This window comes from Arachis hypogaea, chromosome 19 (assembly GCF_003086295.3).
Source record: "Arachis hypogaea cultivar Tifrunner chromosome 19, arahy.Tifrunner.gnm2.J5K5, whole genome shotgun sequence".
NCBI lineage: Eukaryota > Viridiplantae > Streptophyta > Magnoliopsida > Fabales > Fabaceae > Arachis > Arachis hypogaea.
In genome coordinates this window covers 6,281,246-6,306,103 of record NC_092054.1, presented here as the reverse complement: position 1 = coordinate 6,306,103, position 24,858 = coordinate 6,281,246, and the positions used below count along the sequence as shown (strand labels likewise).

Here is a 24,858-nt window from a genome sequence, read left to right as displayed (position 1 = left end):
TTTAGTTAAAAAATCTATATAACATCATTTATTGAAAAAACCAAAAGGAGATATGGTATAGTAGTAAAATAGTCAAAAAGCAATTAAGTATAATTGTGAAATTTCACAAGCATAAGCATATGCTGAATCACTGACAAGACTTCACAGATCTGACTGGAAAAAAAAAAAAAACCACAAATCCAAAATTCCTCTAGACAGATATATCAAGATTACTCTAATGATCCACAAGCTCTCCGGTACCTGCAAGACTTAGTTTTAATTATATATATTAAAAAATAAAAAAGAAAAAAAAAACAACACAAACCAAAGAGAAAGAAGTAAGGTGGGAAAAGAAAAATTATGAACTCACTTGTGTTGTCTCCTCTTTTTTGCTTTCCTCCTATCAATTGATCAGAATCAGTTCCCAGTTAGTAAATCCAAGAGCTCCACTTTCTTCATCTTTGAGAACCCTTTTAGACCGCGAGATTTAGCGAGTGCCCTCAAATCCACAAGCTTCATCGCGCTCAAATCCTCGTGGTGAACAGCTAGCTCCTCCTCCTCCTCCTCCATGTGCTCATCATGATCGATTTCTTCGGTTTGTTCATGGTCATGAGAATCATCGTTTGACATGTCAGCAATGCCAATATCTGGGAAGAACAACTCATTCTTTGGATCAAGATCAGGCTCTGGCTCATGATCAATATCTGTTTCAGAATCAATCTCCGGTTCATCATCATGCTTCAGACCTAGCTGATCCCGAATGTTCTCTCCAAGCCTACTACTTAGTGGCTCCACATTCGTAACATCCTCATTGTAAGAGACAGGCTGGTATTTTACGCGAGGAACAGGGGATCTTCGTTGGAAATTTGACCTTGGCCTAGTGACAGAGGAGGAGTTTGCTTCTTGGGATTCGTGCCTTGGAGCACTATCCAAATCTGAAAATTTATTACTTCGCCCTCTACTATATTGGCTACTTTCTTGAACCTGTTCCGCACTGTGATCTCTTCCTTTACTTCCTCCACTGCTTCTTTTTACTTGCTCAACCGAGTGTTTCTTCAGTAGTTTGAGGAGCGAATCCACGGTACCATTCTCTTTACTTTTCCCTTGTGAGGTTTCAACCTTCTTTTCTTCTTTATTGGCAGCTCTCTCACGCAGCCTCGCCTGCACCTTCTTGAATAGTTCAACAATCTCCTTCTCTCTAGGACCAGGAGCCGATGTGGTCTGCGATTTACCTGAGGCAGAAAGTGATACCAAAGGTCCATTTTTCAAAGACAACATGTCTTCCTCAAAGCTCTCAAAGCCATCTCTCCCTTCATTGTTCTTGTTCCTGCTTCTGGAGTAGCCAGACCTGTTTTGCCTGGAGAAGTCGGGGTTTCTCCTTGCTTCGCACACAAAAGATGTTTTCAAAGAAGCACACTTTAGCCCCCTAATTTTTACATATGAATGAATTCTGTAATGACCTAGAGATGAGGCAGGAGGATATAGAGCAATTGTTCTTCCAGAAACTCCCGAACACGGGAGATACATTCCTTCTAGCATTCCACAGCCTGCAAACTATCACCATATCAATTCAACCACAACAAAGAGAAAGTTGAGAATAGAAGAAAGTAATTACAATTATGCTCCTCCCTTTCATCTTCTGCAAATATACTATACACTATATTGCCGTGTCCTTTATTTTTGACAACCTAAACTCTCCTCCCCTAAGAGATGAAAATATACTAAACAATAATTTATGCTAATGTGTATGAACTTAGCAAAGATAAGGTTGGTAATGGGTATCCATGGATGCGGGTACCCCTCCCCCACCCCCTGTCCCGTTTATGAAAATCCCCCCCCCCCTCTTTTTCCCCACCCCATCCTTGTCACGGGTCCCCTTTTATTTTTCCCGCGAGAAGCGCAGATACCCGCGGGTGTCCATGGATATAACCTTGAAAAAAATTAACAGAACCATAATAATATAATCCAATACAAATCAACCAAATTTAACATATTAAAACACAATATACACAAATTTACCATAATCCACATACAAATAAAATCTCCAACATACACATTAAAAGAAAATAAAATCAAGAGAGTTTCCAACATAATAAAATAACAATTCTTGGCGGTGGATCATAGCTCTGTGTTTCACTTTCACTTGTGAAGGGTGAAAGTTCTTGAGCATTAATGTTCTCATGGATAGACATTGTAAGAACTGAACAAGAATTATACTAAATCAGGTTTTTAAAACAAAAATGAATCTATTTGTGGATAGACAATTAGCTCAGCAATAAGAAAATCATAATAGAACAAACCATACCAAATGAATTAATTTTATAATAAAATCATAGCAGAAACCAAATCAATTAATTTCATGATAAACACAGCAGCATTATTCCATAGTAACATAAAATCACAACAGAAACAGAAGTTACCAAATCAGTTAAAATCAGTTATAGTGATTAGTTTCATAACAAAACAGAGCAGCATTATACCAAATCATAATAAAATCATCAAAAATGCTATTTACACGTTAAATTTAGCCACTATATATTTATGTATAAACTATATTTTTAGTGTATATTTTGTATTTCAATGTGTATCCTGTACAGGTGGCTGATTTTGGTGGTTGATTTTGGTGTAGCCCTAGCATGGTTGTAAAATCATAACAGTAACCAAATCAATTAAAATCAGAGGAGAAAAGACACTTGAGTTACCTAAACAGAGGCCGAGTCACTCGAATTAGGAAAGGAGAAGAGACACGGCGAGGAGCAGAGAAGCAGCGAAGAGACACGGTGGGGAGCAGAGAAGGAACGACAGACAGAAACAGCGAGGACCAGAGAAGCAGCGACGGCGCACGGCAGACACACAATGAAGAGAGATTGAGCTGAGACACGCGGTGAATAGAAGAAGTAAGAGAGAGAGAGAGAGAGAGAGAGAGAGAGAGAGCGAGCGGAGAGAAGGAAGCGATCAGGGCTAGGGTTATAAGAGAGCAGAGGACCTACCAAAACTGAGGCGACGGCGGAAGGAGGTGACGAGGCGGTGGAACGAAGGGATAAGAGAAAGGATGAGAGCAGACGGAGAAGAGAGGAATGCCTGGGTTCCTACTCCTAACTAGGGCTTGCCATTGCGTGCTTTTTTTTTTTACTCAAAACGACTTCGTTTTGCTTCTTCTCTCTCATAAAAGAACTTACAAATATATTTTATATTTATATATATCTTAAAAATATGTTTCAAAATAACTATAAAAAAATATTTTACTAAAATGGCAAATGCTAATGGGCTCTCATAAAATTAAATTAAGGAGTGTCTTTGAATTCTAACATAAATCCTGAATCCGAATCTTAAACCAGGATTCCATGAATTTTAAATTTTAAATATTAAATTTTCAATTTTCAATTTAAATCGTTGATATAAAATATAATAAATAAAAAATTAATATTTATCTAATTAACAAATATTACAATATTTTTTATTTGTAAAAATATTTAAAAATGAATTTATTAAGAATATAATTTTAAAAAATAAATTTTTAATATATTTTAAAAAAATCATTATTATATTATTAAACTGGCCTTAAAGCATAAAACAACTAAATCATTTATTAAAAACCATTTAATTTTGGATTTTTTTGTAAATTGAATACTTCTCAATTTTAGACATTTCATCGCATATATCACATACTCATACACAATTAAAAGGTTCTGCCTACTACTTGGTTATTATTAAGATTCGAACCCGAATGCAATAAATTAAGATTCTAATTTATTAGACTGCGTTTGATTTTGAAAAGGTTTAATTATTTTATTGATCCTATAATTTTGTGAAATTTTTAATTAGGTTCATGTATTTTTTTTTTTAATTTTTGCACCAAATTTTTCTTTTAATTTGATTCTTACACTTTTTTTTCTTTTATTTGAGTTTCTACACCAATTTTTTTTTTAAATTAAGCTAATTACTGCTGAGAGGGACTTAATTGAAAAAAAAAATTGGTGTAGAGACACAATTAAAAAGAAAAAAAGTATAGAAACCTAATTGAAAATTTTGCAATATTATAAGGACCAACAGAGTAATTAAACTTTTTGAAAATAGGATAAAACAATATATTAAGAATAAAACATAAATGATAGAGACACAAAAATTAGTGTTCTTATATTTTGTTTGGTGATAAACTAAAACAAATTATAGAAATCCAATTTATTCTCATATTTTTTCATTCAAAAATTTAAAAAGAAAAATATAATAATAAAAATTTTAATTATAAAAAATTAACAAGAATAATGAAAGAAAAATAAAAAATAAATTGTATCTCTATATCTTTCTTGTCAGGAAGAATACAAAATACATTAATTTAGTGTCTCTAAACACAATGTCTCCGTTCATATTTCATATGTCAAATACATTTATGTATTTGCTATAAAACACTCAATTTTATTTTGTAATCTCATAGATTCTAATGACCCGTTTGATTTCTAAGTATTTTTTTTGTTTATTCATTACTTGCAGATATTAGTTTGATTTTATGGACTTAGAAAGGATGGAGGTATGATTTTGCAAGTACATTATATAAAGATATAGCAAGTGAAAATGTGTCGAACAATTTCATGTTCATGAAAAAATTATGGGATGGTTTAGCACCACCGCATGTTGAGCTATTAAACTGGTTTGTTTTGATAGAAAAGTTGTAATCCTAGAGATAAATTATGTAAGTGTTGAATTTTTTCAGCCTCTATAAAAGAATGTTCAATGTGTGGTAAAAAAGTAAAGAATGTATGCCATCTTTTTTTCAGTTGTGACTTAGCATTGAGTCTTTTGGACGATGTACTATATAATATGGGTCTGTATTGAACATGTCCGGGACGAACTAAAAAATGTTTTAAATCATGAATTGCGGCACCAATTCTAACGAGGTATAAACAGTAGTGGGTGCTGAACTTCTTTACAACCACATAGTGTATTTGAAAGCATAAAAACTATAAAATATTTCAAAACAAAAATCTAAATACAAAGGTTATGAACTAGGACATAAAGTATTGAAGTTAAACTTGGGTATAAATAAAGAAGAGTGCATGAGAGGAAAATTTGAAATTCAATATAACTGACTTGAGGAATGGATGAAAGGTATATTTGATTTGTCTGATTTTGGTCTTGATTATTATTATTATAGAATGATTTTATCTTCTTTACTTGCTTTTAAATAGTCGTTTTTTAAATGTGTTAGTCTATTTAGCAATTAATAAAATAATAGTGGAGTTATGTTCTACTTTAAGTCTTTGTAACTGTTGTTGTCCTCATGTCTCTGATAGATTTAGCGGATAATTTTTTATTAGAGAAAAAATATGTAAACAAGAGATGCTATTAGTTCTAAAGTTACGGCAATAAAAATAGAAGATAGTGTATTTTGGAGATTAAATTTCTATTTTTATTTTTTTATTGAATAATTTTATTGTTTTAACAGTCATTGTCAATGTTATTGTCATTGATGATTATTATTAGTTTGAGAAGAATTTTAGCATGTTATTAGTATTTATTAAATTGTGATTTATGTGTGATTTTTTATTATAGGAGATAAGATGACTCTAAAAGTTATTGTTATTTTTTTTGATTAAGCATAAAAGTTGCACCAAGGGAATAAGGGAGCTGCTGCTCCTGCCTAAAGTTTTTAAAAATTATTTCTTTTATTCAATTTATAAGATTACAGAAATTTTATATATTAAAACAAAATTTATTAAGACATTACTTATCAATTTTAAATTTCTTCTATTATCATGTAGCTCTTTTATAATTTTTCAATAAATCAATACTATAAGACTCTTTGTTTTATCAAAGAGAGTTTTTGATATCTATATTTTTATTAATCATATTAGGTAATTTTAGTATATTAAGATTTGTAATCATCTAAATTATGGCAAGACTATGTTGCTTTTTCTGTTTTAAAGAAAAGAAAGTATTATACCATAAAAATAAGATCTGATTTGATCATAGATTTGGACAATACTCATAAAAATAAAAAAAAGTAGTTAATTAGTATAAAAATTAAGTAAAATTAAAATAAAATAAAAAATTACTTTATCTCTTTTTTTTAGGTGAATTATTTTTTTCTCTTTTATTCATTTCTACTCTTAATAAATATTTTAAACATTGATAATATCAAAATATAAAAAGAACATTTACATCCTAATTTAATAATTTTCTGTTTAATTTTAACGAGTCAAGGTCTCTCCTTTTGATAAAATTTTAAAATATTATCTAAAAGAGCAAATAACTGGATTTAACTAGCCATATCAATTTTTAAAGAGATATTTGTTGGTATCTTTATTTTTTCCATTTAATATTATAACTGATAAATAAAAAATTAAAAGTTTTTTGACATAAAAAATACACACAAAATAAATTAACTATTATTTTTAGAATTATATACTAAGTTGATTAATTAATTTATAATTTAACCATATTAAAAATTGATATAAAAATCACATATAATACATCACTCAACAATATACTAAAAGGTACAACATAAATATTAGACCGAATCACTCGTTAGATCGCCCATGTTCTAGACTCGGGGGAAAACGGTTCGACCTGGACGGTTTGCAGCAAAACCGGTGACCCGACCCGAAATGGGTCATGTTTAATTTTTTGGGGTAACAAATGGAAACGACGTCGTTTCCAAGCCAACCCCCCCACCCCAAATGCCCAAATTCTGAAGTGCAGTGATCACCCACGACAAAGCCTCAACGTCGCTCTTCTCTGGGGTCTCTTTCTCGCCACTCTCTCCCTCAAGCTCTCTCACCTCTCTCACGCCACTCTTGTCTCCGGCGTGTCACTTCTCTCTCGGTCTGGCAGTCACCGTTTCAGACTCAAGCACGTCGCGCTGTGTCCTCACCGTCTCAAGCTCAGTCGCCGCCGTTCGGAAGAACCAGACGGAACTAGCATCTGGTCCCTCGGGTGGTGGTCGTTGTCGACTTCTTACTTCCGCCGTCAGTTCAGTTGGTCAGCTTCCTTCCTTCGCCGTCAGTTGGTCCCTGGCAGGTGCTGAGGTGAGCTTCCTTCGGCCCTGGTATTTCTTTTTCAATTTTATTGCTGTATATCATCAGTGCACCTTGAATTTATTGCTGAAAGTTGAATTTGTTGCTGGAATAATGATTGTTAATTTTTTTTGGTTGCTGTAAGTCATATTTGTAGGTAAAGTTTTTGTTGCTGAAAATTATCATAGTTGATTTGTTGTTGAAAATTATCATAGTTGATTTGTTGTTGAAAATTATCAATGAGTTGAATTTGTTGCTGTAAGTTGAATTTGTTGCTGAATATATCGCTCAGCAAATTTGTTCGTTGCTGGAAAACATGTTGAATTGATGAAGCATCTTATTGTGATAGATGAGTATGATAGAAAACCTATCTTTTATTGCTTTTAAATTTTTGCTCTAAGTTGAATTTGTTGCTGAATATCACTTAGCTAAATCTTTTATTGCTGTAATTCTTTTATTTCTTTTGTCCCTGCATTCCCCTCTTCTATCTTTTTCAATTTTTCCTTTTCCCTTGTCCCTGTCAATTTGTTCTTGTAAATCATTACTGAACCATCTTTTGTTGCTGTATTGAGCTAAATTTGTTGTTGCTGTTGAGTTTAATTTGTTGCTGTAAATCATCTTTTGAGCTATATTTTTTATTGCTGAAAATCATCAGTGAGTTGAATTTGTTGTTGAAAATGGTCACCAAGATGAATTTATTGCTGTAAGAATAGATAGTTTCTGTGTAGAGTCTCATAGTCTTAGTCTTAGCCTTTAATTGTAATAATAAGAGTTGATTTAATATTGAGTATTGACAATTACATAGGCAATATTGGACTATTTGTATAATGGATATTTGATGGTGAATTTATGTTTTTGATTAGTTTGTTAGTCATTAATTTACTGACTGTTATGTTTTGCTCTCTTTTTCATTTAAATTGAGAAAGTATTTTGTATTAGTGACTAGTTTATTATCTATGTTTATATAGTTAGTTATGTGACTTATATCTACAGGTTGATACTTGATTATTATTAATATATTTGTAAAGACATGCATTTTAACTTTTGATTTTATTTTTTTTATAATTTTATATTTTTATTTAATTACGACGAGGTCAACCGAATGAATCAGTGACCCACCGGTTGAACTAGACAACCGGGTCAATTACCGGTTCGGTTTTGATAACTATGTATTGGAGGCACATATATAAATATTTATAGAACCAGGAAACCCTATTACAAGTCTAAAACCCTAAAAAAAGGGCACTGGTGTGTCCATTCCATTCTGTGACACATACCAGAATACCCATGGCGGTGATCCTTTTCAGAGCAACCTCGTGCTAAAACACACCCGTATCTCCTTGTGGTTCCAGTCTATCTCCCAATGAGAAAACATGAACTCTACCCTTCACTAAAATCCAACTATACCCTGGTCACTTCCTCATGCCCTTCAGCCGCATTTCTTTTCTCAAACTTGTCCCCTCAACGTGGCAATCTTTCGCAGCATATACACTACAGAGAGCAACATGGCCTGGGATATTTAGAGGATCCAACTCAAGTAGTCGCTTCGCAGCATGCCTAGCAATTAGGGGTGTGTAAATCCAAACCAATCCAAATTAAATCGCTCATCCAATCCAATTCAAACCAAAAACCGATTAAAATCGCATTAATTTGGATTTGATTAGATTTTATTTTTTGCAAACCGCATGGAACGGATTGGATTTCGGATCTACTCTCAAAACCGATTCAATCCAATTCAAACCGCATAATATGCTATAATATTATTATTTTAATATTATATTTATAATTTTATTTATAATATGTTCAATTTGTTATACATTTCTATATTATTAATGTATTATTATTATTTAATAAATATTTTATGTTCAAAATGTGATTTATTTATTTATTTTAACTAAATAGTTAAGCCTAGTATTAGATTTCAAACATAAGGAGCACTTTAATTAGAAAATCAAGTTGAGAGGGTTAGCCAATTGTAAGCATCTCATACATTCAAATAAAATTACTTTTTCATCTTAGCTGCCCAAGCTACGGTTTAGAACAATCCTATACATTTTGTATACCAGTCATACACCAGTTCCGTTGTTCTTTTAATATTTGTTTATTAATTCTGCATTAATTTCTGTGCAGGTTTGCATGCAAACACACATGCCAAAGAAGAAAAGCTGCTGCATTGAACACTACATTCGGTGCACCTTTATCTTGCACCACTTTGAGCTTCTGCAACTTCGTTTGCCATTCGGCATTAGGTGCAGCGAGTGAATGTGCTGCTCAATGGGGTCGTGAACGTGGTTGAAGGTGTGGTCCTTTGGCATGGAGCTAAAAATGTTTTAAGAATATAAGATAGATACGAAAAAAAAACCTCATTTTGAAAATCTATTGATGCGTGCCTCTACTCTCAGATACTTCCCTCTTTCAAATGTCACTCGCAATCACAATCTTCACTACCATTCTCAACCCTTTAATCATGCTTTGCCTTTTTTCAGAACCAAAGGCCCAACACTCGAATTCAATGATACTTTGCTCCTCCGTTACCTCTCCAATGGCTGGCACCATGAAGCACGAGATCTACTTTACAAGTCCTCTCGAGGCCACCCCCATGCTCGTATTGTTCATTGGACTTCCCTGCTCACAAAGTACTCGCGAGACGGTTTCATCCGTGAAGCTCGAATGCTGTTCAATATAATGCCGCACAGAAACATAGTCACTTATAACGCGATGTTGTCTGGGTACCTGCAATCTGGCATGCTTGATGAGGCTTCATGGTTCTTTGAGCATATGCCGAAGAGGAATGTTATTTCCTGGACTGCTATGCTTGGTGGGTTGGCAGATGCAGGGAGGATTGGAGATGCTTGGAGGCTGTTTGATGAAATGCCGGAGAAGAATGTGATCTCTTGGAATTCGATGGTGGCAGGGTTGGTAAAGAATGGGGAGTGGGACAAAGCAAGGATGGTTTTTGAACAGGCCCCAGAAAAAAATGTGGCTTCTTGGAATGGTATGATCGCGGGTTATGTGGAAAAAGGTAGAATGCATGAAGCAAGAGCGTTGTTTGAGGAGATGGGGTGTAGGAATGTGGTTAGTTGGACAAGCATGATTTCTGGTTACTGTAGGGTAGGCAATGTGGATGAAGCTTATAGTTTGTTCCAGACCATGTCGGAGAAAAATGTAGTTTCTTGGACAGCCATGATTGGTGGGTTTACCTGGAATGGCTTGTGTGCAGAGGCATTATCGCTTTTTCTTGAGATGAGACACTCTAATGCAATACCGAACAGTGAGACCTTTATTTCTTTGGCCTATGCATGTGCAGGTTTAGGTTTTCCTACTCTTGGCAAGCAGTTACATGCTTATATAATTGTCAATGGTTGTAAGCTTGATGATTATGATGGCAGGCTACAAAGAAGTCTCATTCGGATGTACTCTGCATTTGGTCTTATGGACTCAGCTCAAAGTCTACTAGAAAGTGATGTGAATAACTGTGATGAACAATCATTTAATTCTATGATAAATGGTTACATTCAGGCTGGTGAGTTAGAAAAAGCTGAAGATTTGTTTCACAGACTACCCATCAAAAACAGAATTGCAAGCACATGCATGATTGCTGGCTATCTTAGTGCTGGGAAAGTATTAAAGGCATGCAACCTCTTTAATAACATGGTTGACAAGGATTCCCTTGCATGGACTTCAATGATTTATGGGTATGTTGAAAATGAGTTGATTGCCGAAGCCATCGACTTGTTTGCTGAAATGATGGCTGATGGTGTTATGCCAATAAATTCTACATTCTCTGTTCTTTTCGGTGCCATTGGTTCAGTTGCATATCTTGAACAGGGGCGCCAATTACATGCCATCCAGTTGAAGACCATATATGACTATGATTTGATTCTTGAGAACTCTCTTATATCAATGTATGCAAAATGTGGAGAGATAGAGGATGCATATAGGATATTCTCTAGCATGTACTACCGGGACAAAATTTCTTGGAACATAATGATTATGGGCTTTGGAGATCATGGGAGGGCTAGTGAGGCTTTAAAGGAGTATGAAATCATGCATGAATATGGTATTAACCCAGATGGTGTTACTTTTCTAGGTGTCTTGACAGCATGTGCTCATGCTGGTCTTGTTGATAAAGGGTTGGAGTTATTTCGTGCCATGGTTGATGTTCATGGAATACAACCTGGTCTTGAGCATTGCATTAGTATGATCAATCTTCTGGGACGAGCAGGAAAGGTTAAGGATGCAGAGGAGTTTGTCTTGGGGCTTCCTATAGAACCAAATTATGCCATTTGGGGGGCATTGCTTGCGGTTTGCGGTTTGGGTAAAACAGATGTGGATGTTGCTAGGCATGCTGCAAAGCGACTGCTTGAGTTGGATCCTCTAAATATCCCAGGCCATGTTGCTCTCTGTAATGTATATGCTGCAAAAGCTTGCCACATTGAGGGGGCAAGTTTGAGAAAAGAAATGAGGTTGAAAGGCATGAGGAAGAGACCTGGGTGTAGTTGGATTTTAGTGAAGGGTAGAGTTCATGTTTTCTCATCGGGAGATAGACTGGAACAACAAGGAGATACGAGTGTGTTTTAGCATGAACGGAAAACATTTCAATTAAATGAACTGAAACCCTGACATACCTACCCCAGAAGGATTTCAAATCAAACAGACCCATTAGATGATAGAGTCATCATCATCAACAGCAACCCTAACCGATATCCATCCGAACCCATCATTCACCTCCACATCAAAAAAGAAATCTCAATCAATAGGCAAAGATACGGTACAGAAGTAGCTAGAATTAGGATTTTTAGAAGCAGCTAGAAATCTAAGTAGAGTATCTGGGAAATAGGCAAAGATATGGTGTGATTAGAAGATATGGAGTGAACTTGCTGCACTCGGTGATTGCATTGACCAGCGGTTGACGCATATCCAGAAACTTCCTGCACCCAAAAAAAAAAATCTTTTTGGGACCAAATATTCAATTTGAACATAAGCGATTTCAAAAGGGTCCAAAATAAATGAAATAAAAACCATAATTCACTTCTTAATGTTTGATCTTTTTTTATATATTCTAAAATTATCAAGAAGTTTCTCTTTAGATATCATTGTACTTGCACACACCAAGTATTGTGGCATTCATTTTATTGCTCTTTCATATTAAACCAAAGCTAGATATACTCTTTCTATTAGGTGTGATTCATCTATTCACTTATTTTTTTTATTCCTATTCTTTAGCCAACAATATCATAAGTGAGTCAGGTATAAAGAGTAGAAAAATTTCAATGAAGAGAAAAAGAGATGAAGAATTTACAATAAGAAATGGTTAGTTGTTTCTTGTGATTATTGTTATTTATTTGATTAATGATGTATTACTTATGTTTACATGAGTTTATGAATATCACCAAAATTTTGTGCATATGTGGTATGTGGTTTGTAGTAGTTGTGTTTATTTATTTTTTTCCCCTCAGTTTTAGTATTAAATTATATGTTTTTTTTTATATAGATCAAAAGACTTTTTTGTTCGAGAGTATACTAACTTCTGATGGATCGATATTGATTGATGGAGGTATATATACACACAGACACACACAAATATGCATATATATATTTATAAATAGTGGCTAATAATAATTGAGTTTTTAGTGCTATTTTATTATCTTTTAATTTTGGACTTGCTAAATACATTGGTTGCTTAGATGAAGATAGTATTGATGACACTTTCAATAATGTATTGACAACTCCTCTTGATCTCAAGGATCATGTGATGTTTGCAACAAGTAAAATGGAAGGTGTGTAATTAGTTTTAATAAATAAGCTCAATATTTTCCGTTTTTTACTTTTTTCCCTATATTGATAATCGCATCTTTGTTTTTTGTGACATATGATACTCCAATGATAGTCATTATTTTATAAATAGGATACTTGGACCATGGTGATTGTAATTACACTCACATGGTGTGGTGCAACTTTTTGGTATTCTGAACGTGTTTTAAGGAAATCTAAAGTTAATTGTCCAGTATTTTCAATGTGTTGTCTTAAAGGCAAAGTGCAATTGCCATTGTTAAAAGAGCCCCCTGAATTGTTAGTATCACTTTTCAATGGAAATGATTGAAGGAATAAACATCTTTTGAAGAACATTCGGGAGTATAATAATTTGTTTTGTTTCACTTCTATTGGTGGAAGGGTTGACACATCTCTTAGCAAATGGAGTAGGTCCGCCTCCGTTTATTCTTTGTGGTCAAAATTACCATAGGATTGATAGTTTACTTCCAATGGCTGGCTAAAAACCGAAGTTTGCTCAGTTGTATATTTTTTATACTGAGAATGAGTTGGCCAATAGAGAGGGAGTTTTTCGGTATAGTTTGATTATGCTTAAGTAACTTCTAAATGTTGTTGTATTCAAATTTGTTTTATATTCTTTTCTGTGTATTAGTATCTTAAAGTTCATTTTGTATCAAGTTTGAGCAGTGTGGTATAGGTTCTTTGGATTCAACATTAATTGAAGATTTATTGAAGATGATAGACGAAAATAATGTTGTTGCAAAATCTTTTCGTATCTAAACAGATCTTTCAACAATATCCTGATGAGTCTTTTTGCATTCGATTGTTTAGACATCAAGCTGCAGACCCTCAAGTGTATAGTGAATCCACAGATGCTGAAATTGCTGGTTTATTGTTGGTGACTTCGATGGCTCGGATACTGGACGTGATATCATTGTTCAATCTAGGAACGGAGCGCTACAACGTATTCATGAGACACGTACTTGTTACTGGCGGATGCAATATCCTTTGTTGAATAATAATTGGGAGTACTAGAGAAACTAATTTGTTGATGGACATATGGGTACAAGGAAGAATAATCTGGGTAACCAAACTTATTCAATCTATTAAGTTCTACTACTACTAGATTGTTATGTTCCTTTCCCTTAACGTTTTGATGATGGCGACGTTAGTTAGTTCAATTTGAAATTCTAAACCAAAAGACAATGACAAATTATGATGATGTGCCTGGTGCTAAAAATAAATTAACGCATGATACCTATGCATTCTTTGCAAATTCAAGAATGTGACATAATATATATATAATATGACATTGATGGCCAACTACAAATATTTCCTTTCTTCTTGTATTGATCTAAATATCCTTGCAGCTGATTCAGTTGCTGATTTTGGATTGTGAGGCAATGCTTTGATAACTTTTGCCTGGTGATGATGATGATGATCAACATTATTTGATGCCAAAAATGTTGGTGCCACAGGGAACAAAGGAAGTACATCACCTTTCATTTTCTTGCAAGGACTACTACTCCTACTACTTGTTGTGCTTCTATCTTTATCTTTTCTAACATTGTTGGTAGTTCTTGGCATTATTTGACTTGTATGGTAATTGGTAATAATGTTAGATGATGGGCTTTTGTACAATATGGAGGAATTCACTTCTCCAAGTGATGATGAATAATGGTGACTTTCATGACCATTATTAATGTTATTGTTATTATTATTATTATTGGGGTGCTCAATAGATGGATGCATCATTGGTGGTGAAAAAGAGTCAGAGAGGGATCCAATTCTTTGGTGAGAATTTGTGGGGGGAAGAGTTGGTACTTCTTGAACATGCTGAGGACTATAAGGACCATATATTGGTGTTATGAGACTTGGATTTGGAGGGCATGGCCCTATGATTGGCTTATATACAAGGCCTTCTAATGGGGACATAACAGGAACTAACCATTGGTTTCCTTGTGAAGTAGGGTACACACAACCTAGGGTATTTTTGGTATTCATTGAATCTAGAGAGGTTAATAATGTAGGCTTTCCTATATAATGTCCATGGTTATTAAAATGACCTTTGCTTATGTTGTTGATACAAGGAGGAGGAAGGGGAATCTTGCCACCAATTGCAATGTTTTCGGAATGATTGGCGAGTTTACCGGCCGGCGATTGATCGGCGACATAATCAGATTGTAACCTCTTGAATGGTGATGGTTTTGGTAGTGTTCTGTTCAAGACATGGATATCTTCAAGCAATAGATGGGGTGATCTAGCAATTGTTTTTTGTACCTGATTTTAAGAAATATAAGAGTTAATTAATTTCCTTATGGTAATACAATGAAGAAAAGAAAATATAATTATTTGATAAAACAAACAAACAATTAATAATATATCATCTAGCAATTAATTACCTCTATGAGCCTATGCAACTCAGACAGTTGTATGAGGAAGATTCTTTGTTGACTGAAATAACAATGTAAGTATATATATTAGGTCTAAGACAACAATTATTAAGAGCAAAATAAAAGAAACATAAGAAATAAAAAATTAAATAATTTTGTTTGTAACTTGAAGAAATAGTTCCCATGATCAATCTACATAATTACATTATAATATGAGGAATGCAAGACCATGTAAGATAAGAGGATCAATTTAATTTGAAGAGTAATTGTACTAGTTCAGCATATGATATTACTATAGATCATCATTATTTTTTGATAAGGTAACTAAGATTAGGAAGCTATAACTAAACTAGTTTCTTCCTTAATTTAATAACAGCCAAACTTGGTAAACAAGTCACTTTGATCATCACTTGTTAAGAGAAGTATCAACAGATTAAGAAATAAATTTGGTAGCAAGGTATAGGAATGTAAATGTAAATGTAAATGAAAATTACAATGTAAATAGAAGCTTACTTGATTATAGTTGTTCTTGCTTTCCAAAATTGCTTTTCACCTATAACTCCTAGAACATCATTTGGGGAAATATCCATGCCCAATTTACATTCCAACCTTGGTTTATTTAAGCCATTATAATGTCTATATGTCTTCTCTTCATCTTCTTGTGACTTTTGAGACACTTCTTCTTCTCTTTCGTTTTTCTCATATTGTGTGGAATTCAGTTCTATTGTCACAAGTGAATTCACCTTCTCTCTAAATGAATTGAGACTTTTAAGTGGAAGTTTGTCTTCATCCTTGTCATTTTGCTTAAGGTTACAACCTGAATTTCCCTCATGGGCAGAACCAGCATATTCACCATCAAATGTTTTCAGAAAACACCTAGTGTTGATGAAATCATCTGGCTGAAACAAATTGTATTTGTCACTAAATGGTAATCAACACAGAAAGTATAAAATTCGGTAAAGTTACACTTGGATTTTGGTTTTGGAACAAAAATACACAGACAGAGTGACAAAGACAGCGAGATAAAAAGTACATAAAATATTCTGTTTTTCGGACCCAAAAAAATGTCTCAATTTTATGTTTATTATTTCTGAAATTTTGTCTCAAAAACAGTACTCAAAGGTAGTTGTTTTGTCTCACTCATGTAACTTACCATCAATTTGGCTAAGTTAATCTTTTTGGAGTTATAAGCTTGAATATTCTCAGCAAAATATGAACAATTTAACTAAAGTGAATAGAAATATGTATTAACATCATAACATATTAACATGTGTCTATGTCTATAATGTTGTAACAAGTTGTAAAAGTCAACCAAATCCTAAGTGTAACTTAAAGCAAATAAAGCTAACAATCTAACATGTTATGAAATGGCATTTTTTACTTGACTCACATAGGGAGATATTGAAGGAGGTGTGAAGCTTCTAAGATGGAGAGGAAACAAGGATGTTGATGATCCTGAGGCATAATTTTGAGAAGGCATATGCATATTAATGTTGAATTGTTGATAGATAGCCATCTTATTCCTTGGTGGTGCTTTAGGCCCTCCTCCTTTTTCAGCATCTTTAACATGCAATCTTGGGAACATTGGAATTATTTCTTTTCCTTCATCAATCATTGCCCCTTTCATCATACTTACTCCTCTTTCTTTCTTTCTTTCTTTCTACACTCTCTTAGCTTCACTCACACAAACTTCGTGTATTTCACATCAATTGTGACTACCAATTTGTCAAGGAAGAAGAAAAAGAAAATCTCCTACCCCAATAAAAATTGATATATAAAACTTTAACCAGCTTCAAAGAAACACATTCTTTTATTGTCCGTTATGATAATGGATTAACAAACAACACATAAGATAAGTGTTTACCTAAAGAGGAAAACACATAGGCTTTCTCTATTAAGTACAAAATAGAGAAAGAGAAAAAAAAATGTAATAAGAAAAATAGATTTAGTAGGAACACAAGATCACCTAGAAATCACAAGTACTAATTAAGGTAAAAATAGTTTCAGTATGATAATCATGATGATGATGTTAAATTGATGATTATAAAGCTGTTTGAGCAAATTGGATTTGAGAGTAACACATGACATATTCTGTGTGTGACCAGGTCTCACTTCTCCCATGCACCACATATTTTTCATTTGGCCATTTTTCAACGAAAAATCCGTACAAGGATCATGTCCTTGCATTTCCTACCAAATATTTGATTTCATTAACAACGTAAGCCTCACTTAACACCCTCTAATCATGTGACATTTGGAAGCGTCTCATTTGTCACTCAAGTCTTCTTAATCATGACATTGATTCAACGCTAGCTGGTGTAGAAAGAGAGAAAAAAAAGATTGTGGCTGATTTTTTGGTTTTTTAATGGAAGATTTTGTTTCAACCTTTTTTTTCTCAATTTCTTTTACTTAACATGTGATAATTGTGAGCTTAAATTAAACGTGCAGTTTGAATTGGATGAGATATGCAATTTTATAGGCGGTGTCACGGGCATGAGATTTTTTTCTTTTTCATTTTTCTTATGGTTTTTTTTTCAGCGTGATCTTGGAGGCTAAAAAAAACAAAAAAGAGCTTTAATTTCATTTTGCTTTAAAAATATTAAAATAGAATAAAATCATTAGAAACCTCCTCTTTGTTTTTTTTTTCATAAAGACCATGGGACACGACACGACATAAGATAGACCGACACATGAATTTTAAAATTTTATAAGACACAGGGACACACATACATATAAAATATAAAGTATTTTTTAGATAAATTGTAATGATATTTTATTGATATTAAAATATAAATTAATTTTTTTAATTATTTTTAATGTCTTATTTTAATTATATCAAGTATTTAAAATATTTTTTTGTTTCAATAAATAATAATATATACTATATCTAAATTTATTTCAAGAATATATGTTAAGAATAAGACTAGACACGTTGACACGTGATAGTATTTAGGTGTGTCCAAACGTGTCCGAAAAAGAATTTTTTACTTTTTATTAAGACACGGTTGGACACAACAAACACGCGTGTCGGACGAGTGTCGATGAGTGTCGTATCCGAAATGTGTCCGACACGCGGACACAATAATTCAGCGAAGTATCCGTGCTTTATAGCCTTATACCTTTACCAGAAGAATGGGCTGAACCAGCTGATAAAGGTTCGGTCAATGATGGGCCATTTCGTTTCCCATTTAGAAGGGCTTCTATTGGGCCGTGATGGGCTTCATCTTTTCAAAGCATGACCCTGAAGTAGAATGTCTGAGCCTAAAAAGTAGAGAGTAAAATGTTAAAAATCTAGATCAATAATTGAGGCATGGCCCAATTATTAAAAAAATAAAAGAAAGGGATGTTGGTTGGTATTCATTTAGTTTTGTCTGAACTCTGAAGTGTCTTCTTAGAGATAGACAGCCTTTTTCTTTATTTTGGTTCTTATAAATATTTAATTTTATTTTGATTCAGGAAAATTTTAAAGTTTTCTGTTTCATGTATGTCATTAGTTCTATCCGTTAAATTTTGATTAGGGATGGCAAATAAAACTCGCAGTTGCGATGTCCGCGACAGGAAGGCTAACGGAGACCTACAAAATTCTTATAAAGATGAAGATTTGTCCTTGCGAATAAATGAAAACAGAGCGAGGATTAAGATAATCGTCCTACGAGAATCCCAAAAAACAACTTACTTAAATGCCTTTATATATATATATATATATATAGGTGAGGTCTCTGGTGGCCTAATAATAAATGGCTAAGCATGGTCAAAAAGTTGATTAGATGACATATGGCAAAGAGTTTATTCATCATATATTTAAAGGGAATGTTGAGTATAGTAAGTGCCATAAATTACTGATGGCAAAAAAAAAAATGCAATGCAAAAAATTGTTTTTGTCTCTTGGGCCTTATAATAATTAAACCAAAAAAACTCTTGCTACTTCTAATTTAAAAAAGAAATGATGATAATAAAAGAGAGATAGTTCACAAAAAGGAAAAAAAACATATAAGATGATGAAAAATTATTTTAAAAACAAAAACATTAATATCTTAAATATGTAATATATATTCGATTTGTTTCTTTTATCTAGTCAGTTTAATATTTTTTTAAAGTATTACTTAAAACTAAAAAAATAAATACTTACATGTAATTATTTTTCTATAAAATTAATAGTTGAAAGTCATTACATAATAATTTATTCAAAATTTTAAATATATTAAATTATCTAAAATAACTATTAATTACATGTAAGAATTAATTTTTCAAGAGCAATAACTACATTGGAAAAAAATTGAAAGTGGACGAAATTATAAAACAAAACAAAAAGAAAAAATTAAAATAATTGATAATAAAAAGCTACTGAAGTTATAATTTTTTAATATATTCTAATCTTTTTATTTTCAAATAATTATAATATAATAATATAAAAAATAAATCTTAGTAACATTTAAATTTATTATGGATAGATAAAACTATTTTTAAATAAATAAAAATATGTAATTAAATTAGTATATTTCACAAATATAATATATTTAAAAAAAAGTAATTCATCATCTTATATGTTTTTTTTTTCTTTTTGTGAACTATCTCTGTCTTTTATTATCATCATTTTTTTTAAATTAAAAATAGCAAGAGTTTTTTTGGTTTAATTATTATAAGGCCCAAGAGATAAAAACAGTTTTTTGCATTGCATTTTCCTTTTTGCCATCAGTAATTTATGGCACTTACTACACTCAACATTCCCTTTAAATACTCTTTACCATATGTCATCTATTGAAAGGCTAGTCAACCTTTTGGCCATGCTTAGCCACCTATTGTTAGGATATATATATATATATATATATATATATATATATATATATATATATATATATATATATATATATATATATATATAAGTTGTGTAAGGAACATTAATTTATTGAGTAAAGTATCGTTTTTATTTTCAACATTTGAGATAAGCCTCAAAGTTGTCTCTAACATTTGAATCGTCCTATTTAAGTCCTAACGTTTCAAAATTGACTCAATGTTGTTCTGCCGTTAGGAATCTGTTAACGGAATTGACAGTAGGACAAAATTGAGACGATTTTGAAACGTTAGAAACTTAAATAGGACGAAAACGTTGAGGACAAAAACGATACATAGAAATAAATTTTAATTTTATCCTTCACTAATATTAATCTTTTACGTTACATATTTATTCGATTATTTTGTTAATCACATTTAAGCAAATTACACTTAATCACAATATTACTTTATTGTATATGTATTATTTTTTTTCACAAGTTTATGTACTAATTATTCTACAAATATTTTATGATGAGTAAAAATTTTTAAGAGTAAAATTATAAAAAAATAAATTTATTTAGAATAAAATTAATGTGATTAAAAATTAATTCAATAACTATCACTACTACAAAAACGCAAGATAGCGGCACATAATTAGCAACTGTTTTGACAATTGTCGCTGTCTGATAGTTTTCCAGCAGTTTTAGTGGTGATAGTGGGAAGAGCAGCTATTTGATTTGATTTTGCCACAAATTTAAAAGAAACGTTGCTAACCTAATTTTTTTTGGGCGATATTTTAATTCCCCTTTCCCAAAAACACAACACTCAGCAGCTTCAACATATAAAAAAAGAAAGAAAGAAATGTTAAGAGAAGAGAGGGAGAAACGGAGAAGGAGAGGAAAGGGAGGAAGGAGCTAGGCCGCCGCTGCTGAGTTTGCCGCCGCCGTCGCGTTGCCATGCCGCCGAAAAGCCAGAACGGCAAGAGAAAGAACTGCGAAGAGAGAGGGAGATCACATCAGCTCACCGAGAAGCCAGCGCCGCCGTCGTCTTCATCGCGGGTCTGTACCATCGCGTCTTGCCACCGCCGTCACCACTAAGCTTGCCGTCATCGCCACTGAAGCCGAAGAGAGAGAGCGTGTTCGGAAAGAGAGGGAGAGAGCGTGCTCACGAAGGAGAAGAACGATGAAGAGTGAAGGAGAAGCAGAAGACGATGAACCCAGGGGAGAAGGAGGAGGTCCGTTCTCGCACCGTCCTGCTTTGCCGCCGCGGCTGCCGTCGATTGGGGTCAAGGCCGTCGCCGTCGCCGTCGCACCCTGTTCCAGTCGCCATTAGGGTTTTTTGCTGCTGCGATTGATAGCGCCGCCGCTGGGAGGAGCCGAAAGGGGAGAGGGGGTCGCCGTCAAACACGCCGCCACTAGTTACAACCGTCGCCAAAACCGGGACAGACTCACCGGTACTCTGCTTCTTCCTTTCTTGAATTTGTTCTGCTTCTATTTTGTTCCAATATTCTCCTAACTTTCTTTCTATGCACTTTGAAATTGGTTTTGCTAATTTTTTTGTACCCAGTAATTGCTTTGCTTCATCGATGGTATTAAGGAACCTACAACATTGGCAGCAGATGAGTCTTCTAAGCATAAAGCAATGCTAGAAATTTTTGAGTCCACTATTATTCAGGTATCTTCATTCTATTTACCAAGGATATAGTTGAAATCATTGACTTATATATATAAATATCTCGATTGCTCAACTTTCAATTCCACACTTCTTATTACAAACTGCTTTAGTATTTGAGCATCATGTTTCTTTATAAAAAATGCTTAGTCATCCAAATTAATGGCATAAAATATTTCAAAGAGAATATATGAGAAACAGAACAAATCCCTTGATTAGAATTTCAAGTACATCATCCTGAACTATTTGAGAAATAGAGAAACACAAGTTATTGAACAATTTGAGTCTGGTGTTTACGTGACACTAATAATAAAGTCTACTGGTGTCAAAATTTTTAAGATAGTTGGATTCAGGTATACTACAGTTACTTGTTTATCTGATAAATTCTACATTTTCAATTTCTGTATCAGTGTGATTTGTATTGAACATATGAGTCACTATAAGCCAGCTTCACAAAATTAGTTTAGTATTCTTCTACTATCTCAGGCGAAGGTGTGTATACCCATTTTTAAAATATGTACATGAATGTGTGATCAAAATAGCTGCTACATTATTTAAACCATTTCGCTAATTTTGATCTGTATGCACAACACATTTTCTTTAAAAAGAAGTTGCAGAAATTTGCATGGATGCATTCCTTAATTTTACTATTACTAAATAATATATGTTGTTTGAATTATTATGTGACATTAGTATGTGTATAACATGATTTTTTGATAAATCACTTGGAAAACTTTTAATGGCACTCAAGTTACACAAGCTTTTTACTGGATAACAATGTTAAACTCTTTTGTATACCTCCAGTGCAGAACAATTAAACTCTTCCTATACCTCAAACCTTTTATATGATTTTGTAACTTTGGACAATGTTACCAGATGTGAATAGTATAAGAAGTAAAGCATATAGAATGCTAATTGTTACTAAATTTGGATGAAAGTGAAATTATGTGTGTGCTTTGTAATGTAGAGGGGTTATCCTCTAACTCCATATTTACTTGGTTTGTGTTTTTGAAGTGGGGTTATAGAGGGGTAAGGTAGTATGCACTGATTTTTTCTATATTGATGTAGATAGTATATCTCTTGTTTGAGTTTGGAGTTGATATCAATCTTAGGAACTATTATTATTATTAATAGAGCTAGCTAGCTGCATTTCCCCCAGGATCAATGGCTTGGTTTCTAAACAGTGTAGAGGCCTTCATATATATATATATATATATATATATAAAACTTGGGAGTTGATTGTGACCACTGCTTATACTCACCAATGAATTATCATGTGCAAGTTCATTGACATGTATAGTTTTGCAGATGCGTTTGGTGAGAATGGAAGGCCAGCATCAGGTGATGAAGGTGCTATACCTCCGAATGATTCGCTCCAAATTGATCTTGAGTTGATATCTTGGAAGGTTGTATCTGAAATAACCAAGGATAAGAAGGTTCTCAAGAAAACCTTGAAGGATGGAGAGGGGTATGAACGTCCCAATGATAAAGCTGTGGTTCAAGGTAAAGCTTTTGATCTGCATTATGCTTCTCTTTGTTCTATTTACTATTTCATTGGCTGCTGTTGTTGAATTCGTTATTTTTATTGTTGCAATGAAACTTATTGGTAAGCTGTAAGATGGGACTGTTTTCGTGAAGAAGGGTCATGATGATGAGCAGCCATTTGAGTTCAAAATTGACGAGGAGCAAGTAATTGATGGACTTGATAAAGCTGTGATGAACATGAAGAAAGGGGAAGTTGCATTGGTGACCATACATCCTGAGTACTCAGGAATTGGCCACCGTTCCTCCCAACTCCAACGTGTACTATGAAGTTGAGCTGGTTTCCTTTGTAAAGGTGAGAGAGAATTGTCTTATGTTCCTAATATTTTATGGTTCTGACAATATTAAAAACAACACTAATTTAATAAAAATGGAATGCAGGAAAAGGAATCGTGGGATCTGAATACACCAAAGAAGATAGAGGCAGCTGGAAAGAAGAAGGAAGAAGGGAATGCATTGTTCAAGGCTGGCAAATATGAAAGAGCATCAAAGAGATATGAAAAGGTATTGTACTCCCTGCAAAAATCTTAGCGAAATTTTTTGTGATGTGAGGAAATTCAGAATCACATGAATATTTTTTTTTGTTTTAATATATAGTTCTCTGTAGAGTGCAGTACAGTTGCAAGATAAGGCTCAACATGTTCTTTTTTAACTTTTTGTCTAGTTAATTACTTGCTTGCAAAAACATCTCATGCAATTGGCTGATGCTCATCTGTTAACAATGATTTTCTACTTAAAAATTCTTTGTGCTATTTCACTTCTCAAATTGATTAACCTTACGCTTTGTTAATCATGAAATTGTTTATTTAGTATTTTTCTATGTTAATATTTAAAGTTTAATAAATATGATGTAAAGAAAATAGGTTATAGTAAAGAAAAATGGTATAAACTATTGTAGTTGGTCTGGTTTTTTTTAAGCTCATGCATGAAATTGCGGCGGTTCAAAACCGTCGCAATTTTTTTTTAAAAGACCCACATAAAATTGCGACGGTTGTAAAACCGCTGCAGAATTTTTTTAAATCAACTAACCAAAATAGCGGCGGTTTTGCAACCGCCGCAAAATCATCAACCTGATTTGCTGCGGTTGTGCCAGCGGTTTCTCAAAACTGCTGCAAAATCAAATCTCCACCCCCTAACAGGCGACGCTTGTGGAACTGCTGGAATTTCGTTTTGCAGCCGTTAAAAACTGCCGCAAATCCCTAAAAAAATCGCCGCTATTCGGCGTGTCTCTTGTAGTATGTACTGTAAAAAATTGATTATTGAATGATAAAATTAAAATTTATTTCTATGTATCATTTTTGTCCCCAACTTGTTCGTCCTATTTAAGTCTCTAACGTTTTAAAATCGTCTCAATTTTGTCTCACAGTCAATTCCGTTAACAGATTCTTAACGGCAGGACAATATTGAGTCAATTTTAAAACATTAGGAACTTAAATAGAACGATTCAAACGTTAGGAACAACTTTAAAACTTAACCCAAATATTAGGGACAAAAACGATATTTTACTCTTAATTTATTTTATTCTAATTTTTATGTTAAAAATTTTGTATATGTAAAGACAGGGAACGGAAGAAAAATTTTTGCCTCCATACAAATTCGTTGTCATCCTTAATTTTAATCTAACAAGTTAAATATTAATATGACCAGCTAAAATGTTAATGTAACAAAATGAACCAAATTAGTACTTAATTTATCATTTAATCTTGTCGCATCAG

At 33.2% G+C, this 24,858-nt stretch overlaps 3 protein-coding genes and 1 pseudogene across 12 annotated transcripts; 2 read left to right on the top strand and 2 right to left on the bottom strand.

The window, feature by feature from the left end:
- On the bottom strand, positions 1–3,151 carry LOC112775597 (rho-N domain-containing protein 1, chloroplastic). Of its 4 annotated transcripts, none has more exons than XM_025819340.3 (4): positions 2,970–3,151; positions 2,682–2,851; positions 350–1,526; positions 1–240 (listed from the first exon to the last, which is right to left on the bottom strand). In XM_025819340.3, the coding sequence occupies exon 3, from the start codon at positions 1,516–1,518 to the stop codon at positions 397–399; it is 1,122 nt and encodes a 373-aa protein (XP_025675125.1). In that variant the 5' UTR covers positions 1,519–1,526; positions 2,682–2,851; positions 2,970–3,151; the 3' UTR covers positions 1–240; positions 350–396. The 4 variants fall into 4 exon arrangements, with proteins under 4 accessions (XP_025675125.1, XP_025675126.1, XP_072083991.1 ...); XM_025819341.3 differs by having other exon boundaries at positions 350–1,533; positions 2,970–3,146; XM_072227890.1 differs by having other exon boundaries at positions 2,682–3,151.
- A 3,472-nt stretch (positions 3,152–6,623) lies between these two features.
- Positions 6,624–14,487, top strand: LOC112775299 (pentatricopeptide repeat-containing protein At1g32415, mitochondrial). 7 transcript variants are annotated; one of them, XR_011877087.1, is made up of 8 exons: positions 6,624–7,004; positions 9,123–9,290; positions 9,479–11,763; positions 12,219–12,305; positions 12,487–12,549; positions 12,680–12,772; positions 13,596–13,848; positions 14,135–14,487. XR_011877087.1 is itself a non-coding variant. In XM_072226920.1 (3 exons), exon 3 carries the CDS (start codon positions 9,663–9,665, stop codon positions 11,571–11,573), a length of 1,911 nt encoding a protein of 636 aa, XP_072083021.1. In that variant the 5' UTR covers positions 6,624–7,004; positions 9,123–9,290; positions 9,479–9,662; the 3' UTR covers positions 11,574–12,031. The 7 variants fall into 7 exon arrangements, 2 of the variants coding, with proteins under 2 accessions (XP_072083021.1, XP_072083020.1); XR_011877088.1 differs by lacking the exon at positions 12,219–12,305; XR_011877084.1 differs by having other exon boundaries at positions 6,627–7,004; positions 9,123–11,763.
- LOC112777769 (protein HEADING DATE 3B-like) lies at positions 13,968–16,894 on the bottom strand. Its single transcript, XM_072226922.1, has 4 exons — positions 16,548–16,894; positions 15,671–16,056; positions 15,167–15,218; positions 13,968–15,044 (listed from the first exon to the last, which is right to left on the bottom strand). The coding sequence occupies exons 1-4, from the start codon at positions 16,785–16,787 to the stop codon at positions 14,088–14,090; spliced, it is 1,635 nt and encodes a 544-aa protein (XP_072083023.1). The 5' UTR covers positions 16,788–16,894; the 3' UTR covers positions 13,968–14,087.
- A 4,455-nt stretch (positions 16,895–21,349) lies between these two features.
- On the top strand, positions 21,350–23,674 carry LOC112777768 (peptidyl-prolyl cis-trans isomerase FKBP65-like; annotated as a pseudogene).
- Positions 23,675–24,858: the final 1,184 nt, after the last annotated feature.